The sequence below is a fragment of the Fistularia commersonii genome, chromosome 3, assembly GCF_037954325.1.
Source record: "Fistularia commersonii isolate RoL2024-O1a breed Wild chromosome 3, RoL_Fcom_v1.0, whole genome shotgun sequence".
Lineage (NCBI taxonomy): Eukaryota > Metazoa > Chordata > Actinopteri > Syngnathiformes > Fistulariidae > Fistularia > Fistularia commersonii.
This window is the reverse complement of record NC_141286.1, coordinates 23,354,018-23,374,594: the sequence shown is the minus strand read 5'-3', so window position 1 is coordinate 23,374,594 and position 20,577 is coordinate 23,354,018. Positions and strand designations below refer to the sequence as shown.

Here is a 20,577-nt window from a genome sequence, read left to right as displayed (position 1 = left end):
CTCTTACACTTCGAGCGATTCCAATTTATTCCCTCAGTTCATAGTTCTGTATACCACTTCGCTGCCCTAGCTACAATACGATTGGTTGTTTTAGAAAAAGAGGCGTGTACGCCTATTCTATTGGATTATCGGCGCGGGGTGGTACTCTCCGATTGGCTCAACTAGACGTCAATCAAAAAAGACCCGACGTTCTCGTTTCCCAGTGTTACCGCCCTTGGTCTTGTGTGGAAATCAAGCGCTGCCGTCATCACCTTCACTGGGAGGACTGGTAGTTATTCGGAGGTTCTTTGGCTCGGTCCCGTCTATCACCAGGTAAGGACAATTCGATAAAACACAAACCTGTCGCTAAGTGGTTTTATCCTCCTCCGAATCCGCGCGTTTGAAACGGAAGGTTTAGCTAAACAGCTAGCAGCCCGAGTCATCTGAAACGGTTAGCCTGTTAGCCCCCCCACCCTATACACCTCATCGTCTTGTTTCGCAATTGTAGCTAACTTATCAACATGTGTGTCACCCCAAACCGCCCAGTCTTTGCCTCGCTCGGTAGCTAAAAAACAATCACAACAACTTTGAAACGGGCTTTCCCTTCTGCTCAGTCAGGGACAAGAGAAGTACGGACGACATGTTCACAGTCAAGAATCATTGGTGTGTGTGCGAAGCCCTGGTAATGTCAGCACCGAGTTGTTTGCATGAATGCAGGGGTTTTTCATTCAGTGTCTTCCCGCATCCCCCACTTCAGGACCGCCCGTCCCCCTGGTTCTCGGCTCTGTGGGTGGGGGCGGCGGTGGGGCCGGTTGGAACTCAACCCCGGCCGCCCCACTTCGGTGCACGGACCAGACACGTATCATTTAAAAGTCAGTGGTTGTCAGTCCCACCGGGTGCAGAGGACAGGGAAACGCTGCGGGTTTTCCATCAGCAAAGTGTCCTCCTCCCTTCAGAAGCCAGCTGTCAGGGCGTTCACTGCCTCTGCTGCAGGGCTCAGTGCTCCACGCAGGGTGTGGTCCTTGTTCTTAAGAGGAGGGCCGTTTGGGAAAGTGTAGCAGGTATTGCAAGTGGCTGAAACCACAGTCGATGCCCGCTGACAAAGCATTTGCTGTCTAGTTTTTTTCCGTCCGTACCAGCTACCTGCAGTGTTTACCCGGTGGATAAACAGGCTCCAATGTCTAACTTGTATGCAGCTGAAACCTGCACTGCGAGTCTGCATGTGATGCAGCTGTAAGCAGGAAGGCATCATGTCAAGAGTTCAGGGTGACACTTCTCTCTTTTTTTTTTAGTTGAATCAATTATCCAAGTCCTTACTAAGATCTAAGGCTTCGTGAAACCTGTTCTTCTATTATATAACAAGGTGTTATTTGTGTGCTGTCAAAGTATGGGAGTACACACTCCGGTGTGCTTGTTTGAGAAACACACCACTTCCTGCCAGGTCCTTGCGAAATCAGCGCTAGAGTTGGGTGTGTAGAAATTAAAGATGCTTTCTTTTAGCATTAAACTGAATAGATTTGGCGGCAGGAATAGTTAAATATGGCCAGTGGTTTTGAACCCTATTTTCACCAGTGTGCAAATAAATTATAAACTTCAAGTTTTATTACAAGGGTGTATTTGGAGCCGTATCGGTTGTTTATTATTTGCCTGCATCAGATTAGAATTGTGCAAAGACTACAATACTGATGGTCATACAATCTATTGGCAGGGTTGTATGAAGCTGGGACAAGGTAGTGGCTATTAATGTTTTATTGGACTGATATATTTTAATCTTGCTCTTCATATCACTGCATTTTTTTACATTTATGTGAATATGTTTTAGTTTTAGCATGACCTATCATTTTGTCCCTCTTCCAACCATTATGGTATTGCCCACCCCCCCGCAGGAAACTGGAGAACTGAGGACCAACATGCTGGAAAAATTTAGAGAATAAAAAAAGTAGAGTAGGTGGGCGGAGGAAGTGTACAGCCTTGTCCCATGAGCAGCAGAGCTAGGTCATTCTAACTATAGAGTTTTTGTGAGCACAGAGGCTCATGTGCTGTAATAATGTAATAATCAGTCAACACCTCTTTTCTTGTCTGAGCTGCAAAATTCCATCCATTTAGTTTCAGCCTCAGAGATCTAAAAAGGAAAAAATAACCTGGATTTTGAATCTTTAGATATTTACTCAGAGGAGTTACAATTTCTTTCTGCAGACAAGGATTATGTAATAGCAGCCAGTAAGATCTTGGTTATCTCGGGGTTTTGAGCCACACACATAAAATAACCTAAATCCCTTTTGAAAGACATGGTTGCTCGCTTGTTGACCTGGCTTTTGGGAAAACCAAAACAATTCAATGTGCAGATGAAAAAGGTAGAAACATCCCTTAAATATTTCATTATCTATTCTATAGATTTTTTCCAGTGCAACAACTTGACATGACACAACATTTTATAAATGTTCCATGAACAAGAGACCCATTGTTGAAATGTTTCACGTTACACTGCAGTAATAAGTTTTATGCAGTTCTTCTCAGCCGTGCACAGTCACTTGAATAAGGAGCGTGCTTGTACACTGACCCCATATCTGTATTGACCGCTATTTCCGTGATTGACTTCCATCAGCACACCGGTGAGTGGGGGGACATTAGTGGATGGCGGTGGCCCCAGACTTACAGTGTGTCATTGGTGTCTCTGGCCTTGAGAAGTACCCAGACACTAAAGTTCCAAAAGTCAACGTCAAATAGAGTCATTGCAGTCTGAAAAGTCCAAAGTGAAAAGCGTGCAGACACGTTTGCAATATTATTGGCTCTCAGCCATCTGTTGTTGTCCTAAAGGATTAGCAGAGAAGAGGAAGAGAGCAGAATCAATCAGATTGGAGTAATGGATCTTTTAAGTGTCTTCACCTTGGTCCAACTCCCTGCACTCATCTTGCACTGCATAGTCTAAAATCCAGAGCCTTTCAAGGATTGTTTAAATATGCCTAGTTATTTCTTGTGTTGTGTTTTTGAATAAGAGGATAATGCGTTAAATGGTGTTATTTTTGGCTGATCTTGTCATAAGAGCATTATGAGTGTTTGTGAGCGCACGTGTGTGACTTGTGTTTATCCTACACTGGCCTCTCTACTTTCTCCCAACTCCTGACAAGAAATGTCAACATGCACCATCATCCTCAACGGAATTGAAATTAGACCCCAGCTGTTGTAAATCACACCTGACACAATGCAAGCGCCCCGCTCAAAATGGATGTGCTGGTCAGGAAACGTTTATCTGCAAATAATTGAGAAAAGACTATGCAGAATGCATCAACGTCAACTTTGTGTAAAAAACACATTTCTAGATTCTGGAAACAGGGGGAAAACCAAAATGGGTATGATGTCATAATTGCACTGAAGTCTCTATGTGTTTTCGCAGCTTTGGACATCTCTGTTGATTATGAAAGATGAAACTAAGTGATCCCCTTTCCAGAGACACGCAAATGCAGACTCGGACTGACGTCACCAGAATAATGTTGGCGCTGTTCCCTGAACTCAATACAATTGACCGTTGAGGCGGATACGGCCTACAAAACATTTTTGTTAAGATTTGAACGCATTACCTATTTTCATTCCAGAGAGGCCAAAGTTACATTTTATGTCCATAGGTTTGTTCTCCAGATGGGCTGGATTTTCTTTTGTCTGTCTGCGTTTTTTTTCCACAATCGTGGTCCCAGTTATCCGTAAGAAAACCATCCGGCACCTCCCAAGTTCGAACCACAGAGTCTGATTTATGAAAGCCCTGCACTAGAGCTTTTTACTGTCATATTATTACCAAATGGTCCTCATGATGACACACATTGATGGACCAGGGCAGTGTTGACATTTAGACCGACTCAACGACTTTGTGCCCGGGCCAGTCAAATGTCCCCGCTATGGCGCGCTAACCATTTCAGATTAAATGTGGCCGTAACGTTATAGTGGTTTAATGGCGAAGGTGAGGGAAATAATTAGCCCTTGACAGAGGCTGAATTGTGGATGAGCGAGCGGTTTGAGGGAGGCGGCCCGGGGCAACATACTGCCAGCCCACTCAGGGATCTCCTCTGAACCCGAGAAATCACCGGGACAGCGCCAGGGAAACAGCCTCCAATGGTTCAAGAATCCCCGGATAAAACAAAGGTTTTAGTATTTAATTCTGCTTTCGCTGTGTTTAGATGTGGCCCTGCATGTCAACATTGACGTGAATCAGCGAGACCGAAGCGATTCGTTCTTTAGAATCTGTGAATTTTAAGGTAGAAATCTGTAAATTGTGGCTCCCATCTCAAGACAATGAGATGTTTAGGCCTTCGCTGCAGCTAAAAGCTTGGTCTTACATGCCTATACACCAAGTGCACGATTAAAGACCATCTGCGGCGTCCTGTGGAGCATTCGGAGCTCTTGAGGTCAAGTTGTGTACCGTGGGAGAGAGAACCATAGGCTGAGGCGTCTCCATGACGTTTCACAGGATACACATCCACTCCCTGAACAATATACAAGACAGACTGCATTCTTAGAGTTTGGTTGGGCTTGGTTTGTCTTTAAAGATTGTGGATATATAAATGATGTTTCCCTAAGTGGTACAAGGCTGGCTTGCAGGAAGTGATGTTAGTAATCTTCACGGGGGAGGTCAGATGATTTGTATGAGAAAGTTCTTCCTTTGTTCCAGCTGTGAGTGTTGCATCATTGTAAAGCTTGCGATGCAGCCCAGCTGTGACCGACTATTGTTCCGCAGCGAGGAGACAAACAGCACTTGCCTCAGTTTTATTAAAAACAACATTTCATTGACGTGGTTTAATCTGTCAAATGATAATGTGATTACACGCCTCGTGCCTCACTGTGAACCTTAATGTGGTTGTGCTCCCTTCAGGTTGCCTCTCCAGTGTGAAAGCAGTGAGCCCGAAAAGCAACAGCGTGGCCGAAGTCTGCCGTTTCGGTGTTGGGTTGTGATCTACAGCGGCGCGATGGCACTGGCTTACAAGAAGGACTTGGACAAGTATAAGGATCTGGACGAAAATGAAATCCTCAGTAAACTGTCTGAGGAGGAGATCAAGCAGCTGGAGTCAGCCCTGGAGGAGATGGACCCAGAGGTCAGGGCTCAGTGTGTGTGTATGTGTGTGTGTGCGCGTGCACGTGTGTGTGTGTGTGTGGGTCTGGAGGATAGCTGTAGAGGACCATGTTGAAAAATTTTCACTTTTCAAGAATGAAACAGACTTTTTGAAATACTCAGAGTAGTTTCAGTAACATGCAGGTCTGAAGTCATAATAGTTGTGGAGGCTCCAAAAGAATTGACAGACAATCAACATTCGAACTCTCACTTCGCCAGTTTTAGACCTCGATTTATGTCGACATGGGCGCAACCCTTTAAAATGTCCAGATTTTATGTTTCTACTGACTTGATGATAAAAGTCATCCCTTATGATAAAAGGTGAGTCTCACTTTAGATTGCGTTGTTCAACTTTTCTGCTATTTGTAATCAATCGATACCTCTAGGCTAAGCAGAAGCGATGTACGCATTTAGGACTGTAAAAAACTAAAAACAAAAAACAATTTGCCACAAGATGATATCGTTAAGAGGCAGTTACAAGGGAAGTCCAGACTGCAGGTTGTGTTTTCACTCTCTGAGAGACAGAAGCATCCCTGGACACGGGTCATGAGATGAGGAGCCGTTCATTTCACTGCAAAATAAATCCTTGCCAGTTTAACATATAAAAGTCAGATTTATAGCTCACCCAGCCACCGGCCATTAGTTGGTGCAGTGTTACTTTCATCAGTGTTTGTAAAATGCCTTGTTGGCAATCAAAAGGAAAGGCAGAAGAGGGCGGGGAGAGCTTGTTTTAGCATGGGGTTGTGCCACCCACAGACTCGGAAGCATGGGGTGGCGGTGGGGGTGGGGAGGGGGCAGAAAATGCATTTCAAAGTAACCACAACTGCATTTAGTCGATGCCAGGAATATAATTCTAAAGCCCAATTTGGATATTTCTCGATATGTTCAGTGCAGCATTGATTCTATCTAGAAACAGGCTGTATGAATGCATGCATGCGTGCATGTATGTATGTATGGAGCCCGTTGTGGTTTATACTCATAGAGAGAAAATAGTAGAATATCACTTAACTTGCATGGGAAAGTGATTAGTGAGAATAAATTCTGATTAAAAACAACAAAAACACATCATCTTAATTTCGCTATCACCCGCACATACCCATGTATTTTTCCATTATATTTTTTCACTGCTCCACCCAGCGAACCAGACCCCTGTTTCCTGTTTAGGAGAATGATAATTTGAACTGGGTCTAAGTTGCAACAGCGTGTTTCAAAGCGTTTGCCTGTTTATTTGTTTGCAGAGCTGTAAATCTACACTGGTCCCTCGTCGTTTCATTTAAATTCCATCTAAAGCAGACAAATCACATGTGGCCGAAACCCAAAACTGACGGAAAAACGATCAGCCGCCACGGCAAACGATTTGTATCTGGACTTTGTATCCGAGCATGTCTTCTGTGTGTCTTCAAATGTGCCACTTTTACAACAGCAGGGTAGGAATTTGTGGGCAGGCCAGATTTACATCCATCCGCATTCAACGGCTCCCATCCTCCTTCTCCGTTCACTGTAATTCTTCCTCTCATTTTTTTTTAATCCTCAAAAAACTGTCAGTTTTAATCCAGGAAAAAAGGGGGCGCAGTAAAAATGATGTGAATAATATCAGTATAAAGACAAAGTAAGGTCATCTAATTAACAAATAGGGTTATCATTATGATTTATGGGTAGAGATTCAAATGCAGTGAGATCACAGATGTGACTGCGATGGAGAGAAATGTAATCTGTCAGAAATGGCTAAGCACAGAAAGTACAGAAAAGGCAAATGCCCAGAGCTTGGCTCCACGATCAGATGAAAGCGGCTGCTAATGCGAAACCAAACTGGGTTGTTTGTTTCCCTCAAGACGTCAGATTAAAACCTAATGAATAATTTGGTTGGGACTCATCCAATTGAGTGTGAGCCCAAATCCTGCCTATGTTATCGCAGCGAAATAGTTTTTGAACAAATACTTCTCAGATGACCTCTTAAGCATAATAATAATGATAATACTACACTCTTTAAGAATAAATGTCAAAGTACCATACAACTTACATGAGCAGTTTACACCAAAAATAGAAAAAAAATTCAAAGTGATCTTATCACTAGTTAAGTGTGTCTTTGGTTTGCTACATTGAGGTACTTGCAAATGGAGGCCTTCGCCGTCTTTTTTTTTCTTTTAATTATTTTGTAATGATTGATGGCTTTCTTAGCAGTATTTCTCATCATTTAACCTTTGGCAATTTTTTTTTTAGCAAAGATACTTTACTAACTCCCTCCCGGTTTAAGATGAATATTATCCCTTTAACTAATGGGAATGAATTACGTACAGTTATGTAATCGACTCTGTCAAATATTTGAATAGTTTGACCGCCCTTGTTGAAGTAATGACACAGCCGGGTGTTTTGTTACACACATGATGTATAGACTTTCCGTCTCAAGGTGAAAAGCTGCTACTCCTCCACACGAGGACAAATATTCTGTTCGGAATGTGTTGAGGTTTCATCGGCTAACAGATCGAATGTCTCCCCGTCTTTTCCAGAACGCCCTTCTCCCAGCAGGTTTGCGTCAGAAGGACCAAACCACCAAGAAAGCAACAGGAACCTTTGACAGAGAGCGACTCCTAAAGTACCTGGAGAAGGAAGCCATCGAGTACAAGGACAGAGAGGATATAGTGCCCTTCACTGGGGAGAAAAAAGGTGTGTGTTTGTTTACATGAGCGAAAAAATAATTGCTTTAAAAACCAGAGTGGAGTCCTTTTGTAAATGATTAATTTAATTTGCTTATCTGATAAATCTGAGGTGAACCTTGGTTGGGAAGTAATAGTATGGATCAGTCATGACAAACGCCTCCAATGGTTTTGTATCAAAAAGAAATGACACAAAAGTCCTCAAGTCTGCGTGGGTGCTCCCCAGGTTCTCCCCAGGTTCTCCCCAGGTTCTCCCCAGGTTCTCCCCGGGTTCTCCCCGGGTTCTCCCCGGGTTCTCCCCAGGTTCTCCCCAGGTTCTCCCCAGGTTCTCCCCAGGTTCTCTACAGTCTAAGAACAGCCAGTGGGTTTTGAATGAGAGTGTGAATGCTTGGATGTTTATATGTGGCTCCTGCGATCGATTAATGACTATCCAGGACAAACCCCGCCTCTTGAATAGTAACAACTGGAATTGGCTCCAGCCCCACCAAATACTCTAGTGCGAGATAAGTGATGTAAACAATGACTGAATGAATGCATGAAAGAAAAATGAAACTTATAGATCGGTCATTCTCTACTTTTGACATTAGTACTATCTACATTAGTGTTACCAGTGCCAGTGCTTGTTAGTTCTACATCCCTCCCAGGTTGGAGATATGATGTGTGTGTCAGCCATCACAAACATCCAGCTGTAATTACACTTCTGCTGTCTTTGCAGGTATTATTAATGCATATCTGCTCTTATGCAACACAGAGCATTGCGGGGGAGGAGTAATTGTATCCAAGGATAGGAGGCGCTGCAGGGAGTGTCAAAGGAGGAATCTTGTAGATTAGATTTCTCTCATGTTTTGTGTTTCAAAGCACTGTCCCTTGTTAGTCTCTTGTCTTTTCATCTTTTTATTTGAGTGATTGGTAAACGTTTACTTCGTGGTCGATTGATCTGTATATTGGAAGGTGAAATTATACAGTACTAGCACTATCAATTTTTGACTGACAGATTTTTCGTGTCGCAAAAGAAAATCATTATGAGTTTCTCCACTTTGTCAGCGGCAAAAAGAACACAGTGGAATCTTGACATTAATCCCTCTGTTTAAACACCAATTTCTTGAAAGAAACCAGTTCTGTTCAAACAGGTTATAAGTGCACATTTTTGACAGTCATAGCCACAGGAAATGTTTCATATGACACCGTGACGGAAAGAGAAATAGAAAATTAGAGAGGAAGGTGGAACAATTTTCCACTTGAAACGAGTATTGGTGCTTTTGTGGAGGAGAAACAGTTCGGGGGAAAAAATCCAGAGAATTCCCTCGCTGGGATCTGAGGAGATCCAGTGCTGCTGTGCTAGAAGGGAGGATATTTGGAGCGGATATCTTCTCTGTGTGCGCGCATGCATGTGTGTGCACGTGCGCGCATGTGTGCACGCATTTCTGTCTGCCTACATCTCATGACAACATGGAAAACTCACATCATTATTGTGTTTATGTGGAATGTAGCTGGTTCTCATCCCCTTGTTATAGTCACCCCCTGCTGATGAATAATAATAGTGTGTGTGTGTGTGTGTGTGTGTGTGTGTGTGTGTGTGTGTGTGTGTGTGTGTGTGTGTGTGTGTGTGTGTGTGTTTCCTGTGAATAACACACGAGAGCAAAACAACCTGCTGGAATACCGTTTACATGGTACCAGTCCTGGATAATGCTCTCGGAAATTACAATCTTTTGTCATTCTCCACACAGTTAACCAAGACTCTTTATTTCCATGATTATTTTGTGTTATTTTAAAACCAGGAACCAGCAGTTTATTCAATAAACAGTAATCCCCCCCATGTTCCCCCCACAAAGCTGTGATATTTTACATTCTGACATATATCATCCTTTGTCTTGGCTTGATCAGGCTGAGGATTATTCCAAAGGGACTGGCACAGAATGCTGTCTGAGAACTGAATCTACTGTTTGCCGGCTCTCAGGAAGTGCCAGAGCCCCCACCAGGGACCAGTTTGAGCAATTTGACTGGCTTGACTGATTAAGGAGGGGAAGAGTAGGGAGGGGGCCCGCACTTGGGGGGGGGAGGCTTGAAAAGAGATGGGGAAAATAGATCAACAGCAGACGGCACCCACTGGATGCTCTCTTGTCCGACCCGAGTGTGTGTCGCCCTAGTCGAGCAGTTCAGATTAGAATCAAGTTATTGTTCCAAGACTTCCTGACACTCTTTCCGCTTAGACCCTTCGACTGGTTACCGTGGCAATGCCATACTTGTTAGACCACTGTGGCCAGTCTTGAGTTGGCATGTCTGAACTGACATTTGGACAACGATCGGTAGAACATTGGACGGCTGACTTGCTCCTCCAAAGTGACTTCATCACGAGGCAACATTACAACTGCTCTAACAAGGCTGCAGCATTGAGTGTCATCAGGAAATTTTAGGACTTCATTTAAGTTGTTTACAAACCACAGTCCTACTGTGTTTGGAATTTTTAGTAAATCATTAGGGGAATCGTAGCAATATTGTTGGCACTGAATGAATGAAGGAATGAATGGGAGGTCAGTGGGTTGCACTCTGGCCTCCTGGTTCGACTCCAACGGCCGATATTTCCGTAGAGTCCCTTATGGTCTGAAACCAGTCGGTAGGTTTTTATTTTTTATTGAAGATTAAACTGTGCAGATTTTGAAAGAGCAAAACGTCACACCCAGATGTTTGGCTGATGTTAGCTGGGATTGGTTCACTCGCAACACAATATGTGTGATATGCATGATATAGGGGAATAGATAATGAATGAATGAATTAATGAATTAATTAGAATAACTCCTGAATCCAAATATCTTCAATTAGACCTTTACCAGAGTTGTAGATGGACAGTCTGCTCACTTTAGAAAACATTTTCCAAATTCTTGCTGCTCAAAGATGCATTTACATGTCTCAGGCAGTGCAAGGAAGAATATTGAGGATAAAATGTTCATGAAACGACATTGTCCACATTGATCACACAGTAACTGAATCTGTAAAAGTACTCAGTTGCTTCGCCGGCACACAAATGCACCCGACAGTCATGCTGTCTCATGACGGGCCTGAGGCAAGATGAAGGAAACAGCTGTGAGAGAATAACAGATCCCTTACCAGTTTTGACAGCTTTCCTACAAGTATAAAGTTTCATCTTGTAACACTGCGCGTTCTGCCTTTGCTGGAATTACTGTAACATACTGGCTGCGTACTGTTGTTCTTTTTGTCATTTTTGTTCCTCTCTCTCTGCAGGTAAGGTATTTGTCCCCAAGCAGAAACCAATAGAGACACGGCAGGAAGAAGTAACGACCCTCGATCCGGACATAGAGGAAGCCCTTTCAAGCGCCACAGATACAGAGCTCTGCGATTTAGCGGGTAAGTTGGTTCAAAAAAAAAAGAAGAAAAAAAAAAAGAAACAAACCTCATCTCTAAGTTTTGTAATTCCTATAAAAGAAGATCACACTATGGGTTTTTATTTTCTGCCTCAGGCCACTATCAGTTAGGATGCTAATAACAAAATCTCCTTTTAATTTCACACTGTCTCAGTGGTTCTATTTGTGCGAGTGAAAAATTAGAACAAAGTATTTGAATAAAAAAAAAAACCCTGTCTGTTTTGTCTGTTTTTCTTTATTTTAACATGGGAAATTTGGTGTGCATACTGAACTGGTGGTTTCCTTTTGTTTATAGCAATCCTTGGTGTTCACACGCTGGTTACCAGTAATCAAACATATGATGGGACTGGAACAAAGGAGGGTTACAACAGTGAGTATAGTCATCAAAACTCACTTCTCATTCGGTTTCAAAGCACAAAAGGGGAAACCATTTCCTGTTTTTGTGTGTCCCAGATGTAATTAAAGGAGAGAAGATGAACCCTGTTTTCGACGAACCTCCCAATCCCACTAACGTGGAAGAAACCCTGAACAGGATAAAGAGCAACGACAGCTCCTTGACAGAGGTCAACCTGAACAACATCAAGGTACGGCACACACTGCCAGGCTCATCGCACGCTTTTGTAATCTGTGGTCTGACGGCCGATCTCCGCCTCGCTTTCTCAGAACATTCCGATTCCCACACTGAAGGACTTCGCCAAAGCCATGGAGAGGAACACGCACGTAAAGAAGTTTAGCCTGGTTGCGACGCGAAGTAACGACCCCATCGCTGTGGTGAGAGGGCAAAGCTCCGACGGCCTGCAATGGTTTCCCCAACAAACAACCTGCTATGTGTTGAATATACACCCTCTCCTCTCACTCCAGGCATTCAGCGATATGCTGAGGGAGAATAAGACGTTGCGAAGTTTAAACTTGGAGTCCAACTTCATCACCGGCGCCGGGGTCCAGGCCCTGATCGATGCATTGCGGGACAATGACGCGGTCACTGAGATCAAGATAGACAACCAGGTAGTGAAAATACCAGAATTGGTACTAAAATGCAGAAAACCTGTAAAACTGTGAACAAATTCTTCTGTTGCAGAGAATGAGAGAAAAAGCAGCACTTCCTGGACATAGTTTTTTTTGTCCTGGAAATATGTAAATGTAAATATTCTTATATTTTCATATTAGTCGTGCAAGACAAAGCTGACGTTGAACTGTAAGGGAGTTGTTATAGGTCATATCCATACTACATATAATACAACAATATTCACCTTTATTTGTGGATAAGTGCATTTTAAATTAGTTGACAGTGATGCTTATTTAAAATAACTTAACTTGTACAAAGCACACCTTGAAATTCAAAGGACTTTGAGGAAAAACATTTCTGGAATGCAGTTTTCTGAGTAAGTGCTGACTGATAGCTGTAGTAGTGTTCATTAGACTTATTAATTCAAGCCATCTCTCTTTCTTGCCTACAAATGTTAAACGCTCAGTAGTTTTACAATGTTTATTTTTTCCAAAACCAGAATGTGGTTAATGGTTCATTTGATCTTTTTTTAATTTATCACAGCTCTTTGATAACATGACAGCATGTTTTTAAAATCTGAGGGATTGTTCAAATAAGCAACAGAATGCATAATCACAAAAGCAACCAAAGTGGCAGCAGCTCTGTGAGAAACTGCCATTTTCTCAGTAGATGACAAATTTTCCACATGGTGTGTGTCAAGGACCCTCAGGTCCTAAAAATGTGACTACCATGCGGCTTGCAGCTGAGGAAAATTCCAGCCAATGCAAACAGAATACAGGTCTGGATTTCTTTGTCTGATGCACAGTGTTTGGTTTGCATTTCAGAGGCAGCAGCTGGGCACAACGGTAGAGATGGAGATCGCCAAAATGCTGGAAGAGAACAACAGCATAGTGAAGTTTGGTTACCACTTCACCCAGCAAGGGCCCCGCTCTAGAGCCGCTGCAGCGATCACCAAGAACAATGACCTGGGTATGTGACACGCACACAGCATTTTTACAGACTTGACTGGACTTGTCGACGTCTGTGTGCGTTGTTTACCCGTGACATCACCGTTTTGCGCAAGAGAGTGCATCATGACAAGTCATTGCCACAGGCAGCAGACACCTCCTTGGTCCGATTCCTCACGTCAATCCAAAGTGATGACCTCTGCCCTCTCTTTTTTTAGCGCCTCCTCCTGTCAGCGCTGCAGTAGCACAGGTCTGATGCATGGGTGTGGCCTTCAGCGCATCAGGGATGATTTGACTCACAGTTTGACACTATATTAGCAGGCTGATCATTGCCACAGTTTGCCCTAAGAGTTTTCCTAGTGACAGCATCTCACTTTTGTCTCCCCTGACGTACTCACACACTCTGAATTAGGAGTCAATTTTGACCACGCAGCTTGTGATGACTTGCGATGACTAACATGTCGACGGGTTGCCATTAGCATGTTACATTTGTTTGTTACACCGTTCTGTCAATCCACCTCTGACGACGGGAAAACTAGGACAAAAAAAACGTGTATTCATTCTACCTGTTTTCTTCAGTCCGCAGGAGGCGAGTGGAAGGGGACCTGTAGGGGGGCTGCCCGGCCGGTCTCCCAGCCAATCCCACTGTTTCATCTCACCGCGTGGAATAATTCCTGCCCGTGCCCTGGTCTCATCTCACTGTGTGGAAAAAGTCTTGTGCCAAACTGCGGGGCAAGGCTCACTCACCAAGAACATGCATCTGAGAAGAAGGGAAATAACTGGAATCACCTCTTCCTACATTCATGTTCACACTTGTGTTTATTATTGCGTTAATGAAGCTGTAAACCTGGTTAGATTTTATTTCACTCCAGCTGCTCCTTTTTTTTCCAGCCTCGAAATGATGACCTGTCCCAAATTTTTACCTTTCTTTTATACTGTGTGTTAGTTGTTTGAAAACAAACATGACGTCAATCCGCTCCATAAACACAAACACCTACAGCTAGAGAGTTCCTGTTTCCTCCTTTGGCTGCGACAGCCAGCTGCTGAGCCCAGCTCTCAAAACCATGCTGATGTAAGTCAAGGCCGGACCGGTCTGTTAGGTCTACATCTCTTACATTGTTCGCAGACCCTCACTGACAAAAGCTGAAAGAATTACCACCATCTCTTCCTGAGAACCAACCAACAGCGTGTTGCATGCGTGATTTTGTTTCCAGTGTTGCCAAGCAGGTTGCCTTGTAATGCCAGGCTGGTGTGTGTGACAGTTAATGTGAGCAAAGTGATGGTAGTCAGCGTTGGCGTCATGTTGCTGTCTGCCTCAGAACAGACCCACAAAGTTTTATATTTCTTTATCTTAACTGAACAGTTTTGATAGCATTCTTATTCTTGTGCTAGTCATCCTAATCATGCATCCCTTAACTGGAGGAAAGTATAAGCTGATATTTGGATCACATCAAAATGCGGTTATCTTTTAGACTTGACAGTCCGGATTGCGGACATGTAACAGATGACTGTAAAAGCCGCCTCAGCACACTGCAGCTTTACCGCGCCAAAGACTAACACATGCAGTTCTTCAAGTATCAGTATTGGACTCATCGGCTTTATCATTTTCTAACAGTGCAGGTCCGGTCAACGAGTCTGTTAACAACAGCATGCCTTGTGCATTACTTAATTTTCTTTCTTCTTGTCTATTGTTTTAATTTTACTACGGACCACTTATTGCAAATAAGAAGCGAGTGATTGAAGCGTTTCACTTTGGCTACTTTTGGACATTTTTTTTTTTTTTTTTTTTTTTTTAGGAATTACTTAGTGTTAGTCCTTTTCCCACATGTTCACTTTCGCTCGCCCTCGGAGTGTGCTGTCATGTGACAACATGCCTCAGGCCCTAAATGAACTTCACAAGGTGCAACAACCCCCTAAAATTGCTACACGATGGACTAGTTCAGCATTTACTTGAAAGTTGTACATACTGTTTATGTGTAATAGGAACAAATATTCTGGCATGAAGTTTTTAAACCTTTTTTTTGGACCAAAAATGTTCTTAACAGCGTCACATTCCTCTGACACATTGAATTGTACGTCTTGAGTTCTGGGTCCCTCCTATACTTCTTCCCCTTCCTTTGGATCTTTATCTGTTTTTAATATAACTGTGCTTTGTTGGTGGCTGAAGTGCAGCTTCTTTGCTCTGGCTTGTGAATAATTATCTGTGACTCATGTATATTATTTGTAAAATGCCATCTCAAATTTAAAGTGCACACACAAACACATACACACACTTATTGTGTGTTCCACACAAATCTGCACAACTACTGCTGACTTTTTTTGTACGACAAAATCAGGTGTAGAGTCAACAAGGAAAATGTGCTATTATATGAAACCATGTAACTGGTGAAACGCACTGCTGAATATATGACATCCTCAAATAAATGTTTTTACATATTCAGTCTCTTGGCCTTTTTGTTTGCTATTGCTAGAAATACTTTTTGTTTACACCGCTTGCTTGGCCACAGCCAATCACAGAAGTCCATCTGGTCGAGAGGCGGGGTTTAATCTGGACTCATCACCTGTCAATCATGAGGCCACACATCAGCATTCACTGTTGCTCACACCGACGCACTATTTTAGACTTCAGTGAATGTATTGATAGTTTTTGGAGTATTTTTTTGAAGCCAGAGAACAGCTCTCTGGCAGTTTGTAGTGTTGGTGGAAGATGTAGAAGTTTTCCGAGAATTCTGGCTCGAGGACCCACCGGAACCAAACCGGAAGCCTTCTATCTGTGAGTGCTCACCTGAACTTCTCAGTGTAAACTATTTAGCTAGCGCCTTTTATCATTTATTAAAATGTTCCCAAACGGCACCCACATTTTTATGGTGAAATAATAATATAATAATAATAATCCTTTTTATTTTACTTTCTGGATAAGAGCTACGAGCTCTAAGAGGGCCCTATCTGTGAGAACGGCCGGGTTAGCATACTTTGTTTGACATACCCGGATGCGCGCTCTAATTAGATCCAGGCTCAGCGCTTGTTTGCGCATGCCTGAAGAGTGATGTCATCGCCGTGACTGCATCGCACCGGGTTTCCTGGAGGCCGCGGCCAAGTCGGTGACTCAAATGCTTTTTTTTCCATTCCGAAGGAAATAAGATAAAAATAAAAAAAAAACAAAAAAAAAAAACGGGAGTCCAAGAGCAACCTGTGTTTATGTCACTGCAGCAGCGAATAAATAAGCACTTTAATCATTCTCAGCACCCACACAGGTATAATGTACAGAAGCCACTCCCCATAAATATAAATATTTTGTTTGTTTTCCTTGACTTCTAGGTGATTCTTTCACTCATTTTCGCCATTTGCACAGCATCACAGGTAAGCATGTCTTTTTACTTGTTCCCAGGGGCCTCCTGTGTTGCCTGGTCCATGTTTACTTTGCACCCAATGGTCCTCCAACCAGTACAAAACAGCAGTCATACTCTAACATCCTTAGTCTGTTAAATGTCTAAATTACCTGGTGCTGCTTTGGTTGGTATGCTAGTGATTTCAGCCAAAGCCATATATGGATAATTCAACCCTGTTAATAAGCACAGTCGCCTCACAATGTGGGTAAAAAAAAGCCCAATAAAAATAACTGTATCTAACGTCTTCCAGGTCTTTGTGTGAACTAATGTTCAAAGCATTGCCTTAATTACAAATCTGTTCTCGGGGGTGAGGGAGGGAGCGGTCAGTCTGTCAAAAGGAGCAGCAGACTTTACCAGAGGGGTTTCACGTCGAGCAGCTCGGCCCTCTGCTTGACGTGAAAAGGTTAAAATGAGGAGACCTGATCATTTTAAGTCCCATTAGGCTGTGGATTGTGTGTGATTCAAGGCAGCTGCTGGTTCAGGAGGTTGGAAGACTAAACCTCGGCTCCCCTCCCACCACCACTCTGAGAAATGAGGTGATGCAAAAAACGTAGGAGGAGCAGATGTTTCACACTTACGGATTTAGGCTAGTGTTTTTCAACTCTTCTCACACAAGTTTACAGCATAATGACCAACCCCAGCCCTCCCCTTATTTTTCTGCCTCCTCTCCGGAGCATACAGGGCCTTTGTCTCCTAAACAGGTATGTTTTACCTGCAGGCACAGTTTCCTATCAGTGGTGCTTTGGGTAAATCTTTCCTGGGGGACCTAAACAATGCTTATAGTTTGCTCTCCTTCGTGACCTCCCTCGCTTTGCAAACAAAGCTTCAAACATTAAAAAGGAGAGGTTGCAAGTTGGAGGGCCTTGGGGCCGCAGTGTATTCGCAGACTTCCAAATACAACTGTCGAATGTGACAGTAGTCTTGTTTTTTATGGGAGAGCAGGAAACACTCACACTTTTTTTTCAACTGAGAGACAAACCAAAAGCACCAGATGTAGTAATTTTATTGCATTTCTCCATGACAAAAGCTCCCTAAAACACCAGCTGATGGGTCACCGCAGACAGGAGAGCCAATTACTGGTGCATCATCTCATGCCTGGTGGGTTTATGTAATCGTTCCGATTGAGCAGAGTAAGCTGCGAGACAGAATTAGGCAACATCTGCTAGTGCGTGTATGATCTAATCCCTCTTAGCAGATGTGGCTAAGTTTGGCAACGTTTGTTTTGGTCTAATAACTGAGAAGCGAACGGCATCCAAGACAGGACGTTTTCAGACATTAATAGACCAGGGAAGATGAAAGGTGAACCATGAAGGATCCAAATTAATAAATGCAAATAACTGGAGAACCAGATGTGTCTGTTCAAAGCAACTGTAGGCGCCTAGTTTGGGAATTCCTCCCTTCTTGAATTAAGAATTGTCATCCTCCCTCCATAATGTCAAACATATTTTGCCAAATCGTACAGCCAGGAAATCCCTGTTGAGAGTGGAAAAATAATAATTTGCCGCATTTGAAGGGACAGCTGGTTCTCAAATCCCTCTCTGTGGGCTTGATTGTGATGAAAAACAAAACGATTGCCAAGGAGTTTACTGTCGACTCCTCATTCTTTCGAAATGTGTAGATTTTTAGTTATAGGTGAAAGGCCTCCCTGACGATTTCTGTGTACGACCGAAGCAGATGAACTTCTCGAAATGAGGGAAAAACAAATTCTGAAATGTACTAAACACTTCCAATGACTCGGACTCAGTTCATTTCATCTCGGTGATGGAAATGTCAGTCAGGTTTTGTTTTTGCGATCCGTTCGACTGTCAAGTCAACAGTGCCCTCCTGTGGCCGGAAACACCCGAACCTCTAGCAGCAGCTGCCACAATGTGCCAGCAGGGGACGGAAGAAACCCATCGTTGAGGATGATGCTCGTAAAAGGAGATTGAGACCACCTGAATGATACTGGCCATAAAGCCTGTCTGTCCTTGCTTCATCCTCAGTGAACTCACATTTCAGTTGATTGTATTAAACAGAGAATCTTTTAAGACTCAATGAGATAAACCCTCGGCGCAACAGATCCGCTTCATCGGACTCAAGAGGAATTTTATTTTCAGTAGCTAACACTCCAAAGTCCTTGGTCCCTCAGGTGAATGATGCGACTGTGCACATGCAGCCACTTCAATCCAATTTCCCTTCTCCTGACATCTGCGGGGTCAGGGAAAATGGCTCAAGAGATTGTTGTCGTGGTAACGCCATGACAGATGACTCATGGTTTTTCCCCTCCATCTCCTCTCCGTCTTTGTCTCCTTTGTTTGCGTTTGCCTGTCAAGAGAAAAGGAGTAGTGGGGGTGGGCAGTGATGCTAGCCAAGTAATCTGATCCTTATTGCAGGTCATTCTCCCGTTGTTTTGACTCTTGGCCTGATCCTTGGCTCACCGGATGAAGAAAATCATGTGTGTTAGCGACAGGCCGATTCATATTGTCGCTTTTATTCATGGATGATGCAAGATGAATGTGAAATACACTCCGAGTTGATTTACAGATCAGTGTAAAACCTGTCTATTTCACGTTGTGAGGATTGTATATTATTAATGAGTCTGTCCCTCCCGCTGACCTGTCTCTGTGCTCACATAGATGTCTAATGAACTCATTTCCATCTGAAAATGTCAGGAATTGAGGCGAACATGTGATCATCCATGATGCAAGGACACAATGAATAAATACATCCAGAACTCATGAATGTACTTGTTGCTTCCAATTGTTGCACGGTGCTTTTTCTGCAGGAAATCCACTGTCTGAAGTCTTTTCAATTGCACTACACCGTGTTCCTCCTGATTCAATGGTTTGATAGCCACCAGTGCTTTTCAGTGCCAACACTATAACTAGAAAAACTGGCTGGAAAAATGAATGTGTTTGATCTGATAATTGCAACTATTGTGTTTAACCCGTGTTTCTACAATCGTTCTCCTCAAATTACAGGCTCCTGACAGGAACGGGTCTTTACACCACACTAAAAGATCGGTTTTGCAGGCTAAATACTGGGCCGGCGGATCCGACGCCACCGTTTTGGAAATAAAATGACAGATAGTGGTGATATTTTTCCATGAGAAGAACATCTGTTAACATGAAAAGTCTTGTGTTAGGTGTCTCAGTGTTTTATTTATGTCCTTTGAGCAGCTGCCATTACATTAAATCTAATTCCATTTCAGACAGATGCCAGTAACTTCAGCAACAGTATTTTCATTGGAAGTGAAAATAAGGTTTTGACTAGAATCTGTCTTGTTTACTAGCTTTGCATATATGTATTTTTTTTCCGTTTTATTTTTCGAGCTTGTCTTTTGGATTGTTTGATTGCTTTTTGTCGCACTGGTGTTTTGGCCTCAAATACCGTCTGTCATATTATTCCAATCATGAACTGAGAGCTTGTTGAGGAAACCATTGGTGTTTCTGAAAAGCAAGAAAGCAAATCAAAAGATGCCTTTGGTATATGGTAGACACATTGAAATCAGATGAAGATACATGTTCCAAGTCTAATTGAAGAAGCGTTTCCTCTTGTATCATTGTTTCCATACAAGAGATAAAGGTGCAGGGTTTGTTTTTGTGACTGGCATCGATGTGCTTTCAAGGAATCTAGCACAAACTCAATTTACCACAGACTGTCAGCAGTTCTTCAAGTGAAGGACTTTATGACAACTTCCTCAATCAGGAAACCCCCTCATTCATTCTTTTATAGCCTTTTGACGCGTGATGATCAACACCCTGTTATTTTAATGCATGACCGGTCATGGGTCTTCAACAGATTTTCTTTTGCAGATCCAAAGTTGACGCCATGGTCCTGCTCCAGAGGTCACATGCAAAGTTGAGGACTGGCAGAGGCCTTCTGAATGTCTCCACCCAGTGTGAAAGATTCCTGATAGGTGTTTCTGGGCAAGTGGTGAAGGTATGCTGCCCTTGCACAACAGAAATGATTTCAGATCAGTGTTTGCTGTTTGAATGGATGGGGATAGATAACATTAGTGGAGAACAGTCATAAATTCCACACGACAGATGAAAATGCTTCCTATCAATAAGGGCATCAGGAGTTTCTCTTCAGTGACGTGGCGCCTTAAGTCTAATGTCTCGTACACATGTAAACCTTTGCTA

At 43.0% G+C, this 20,577-nt stretch overlaps 1 protein-coding gene and 1 long non-coding RNA gene across 3 annotated transcripts; both read left to right on the top strand.

The window, feature by feature from the left end:
- The first annotated feature begins 214 nt into the window (after positions 1–214).
- tmod2 (tropomodulin 2) lies at positions 215–15,500 on the top strand. Of its 2 annotated transcripts, XM_086144253.1 has the most exons (11): positions 215–312; positions 4,841–5,060; positions 7,585–7,741; positions 10,972–11,094; positions 11,407–11,481; positions 11,565–11,695; positions 11,775–11,882; positions 11,973–12,116; positions 12,942–13,086; positions 13,283–13,314; positions 13,644–15,500. In XM_086144253.1, exons 2-11 carry the CDS (start codon positions 4,935–4,937, stop codon positions 13,896–13,898), a joined length of 1,296 nt encoding a protein of 431 aa, XP_086000379.1. In that variant the 5' UTR covers positions 215–312; positions 4,841–4,934; the 3' UTR covers positions 13,899–15,500. The 2 variants fall into 2 exon arrangements, with proteins under 2 accessions (XP_086000379.1, XP_086000380.1); XM_086144254.1 differs by lacking the exon at positions 13,283–13,314.
- A 205-nt stretch (positions 15,501–15,705) lies between these two features.
- Positions 15,706–20,354, top strand: LOC147235897 (uncharacterized). Its single transcript, XR_015105948.1, has 3 exons — positions 15,706–15,837; positions 16,383–16,424; positions 20,248–20,354. It is a non-coding gene; the product is annotated as an uncharacterized LOC147235897 (long non-coding RNA).
- The last annotated feature ends 223 nt before the right edge of the window (positions 20,355–20,577 follow it).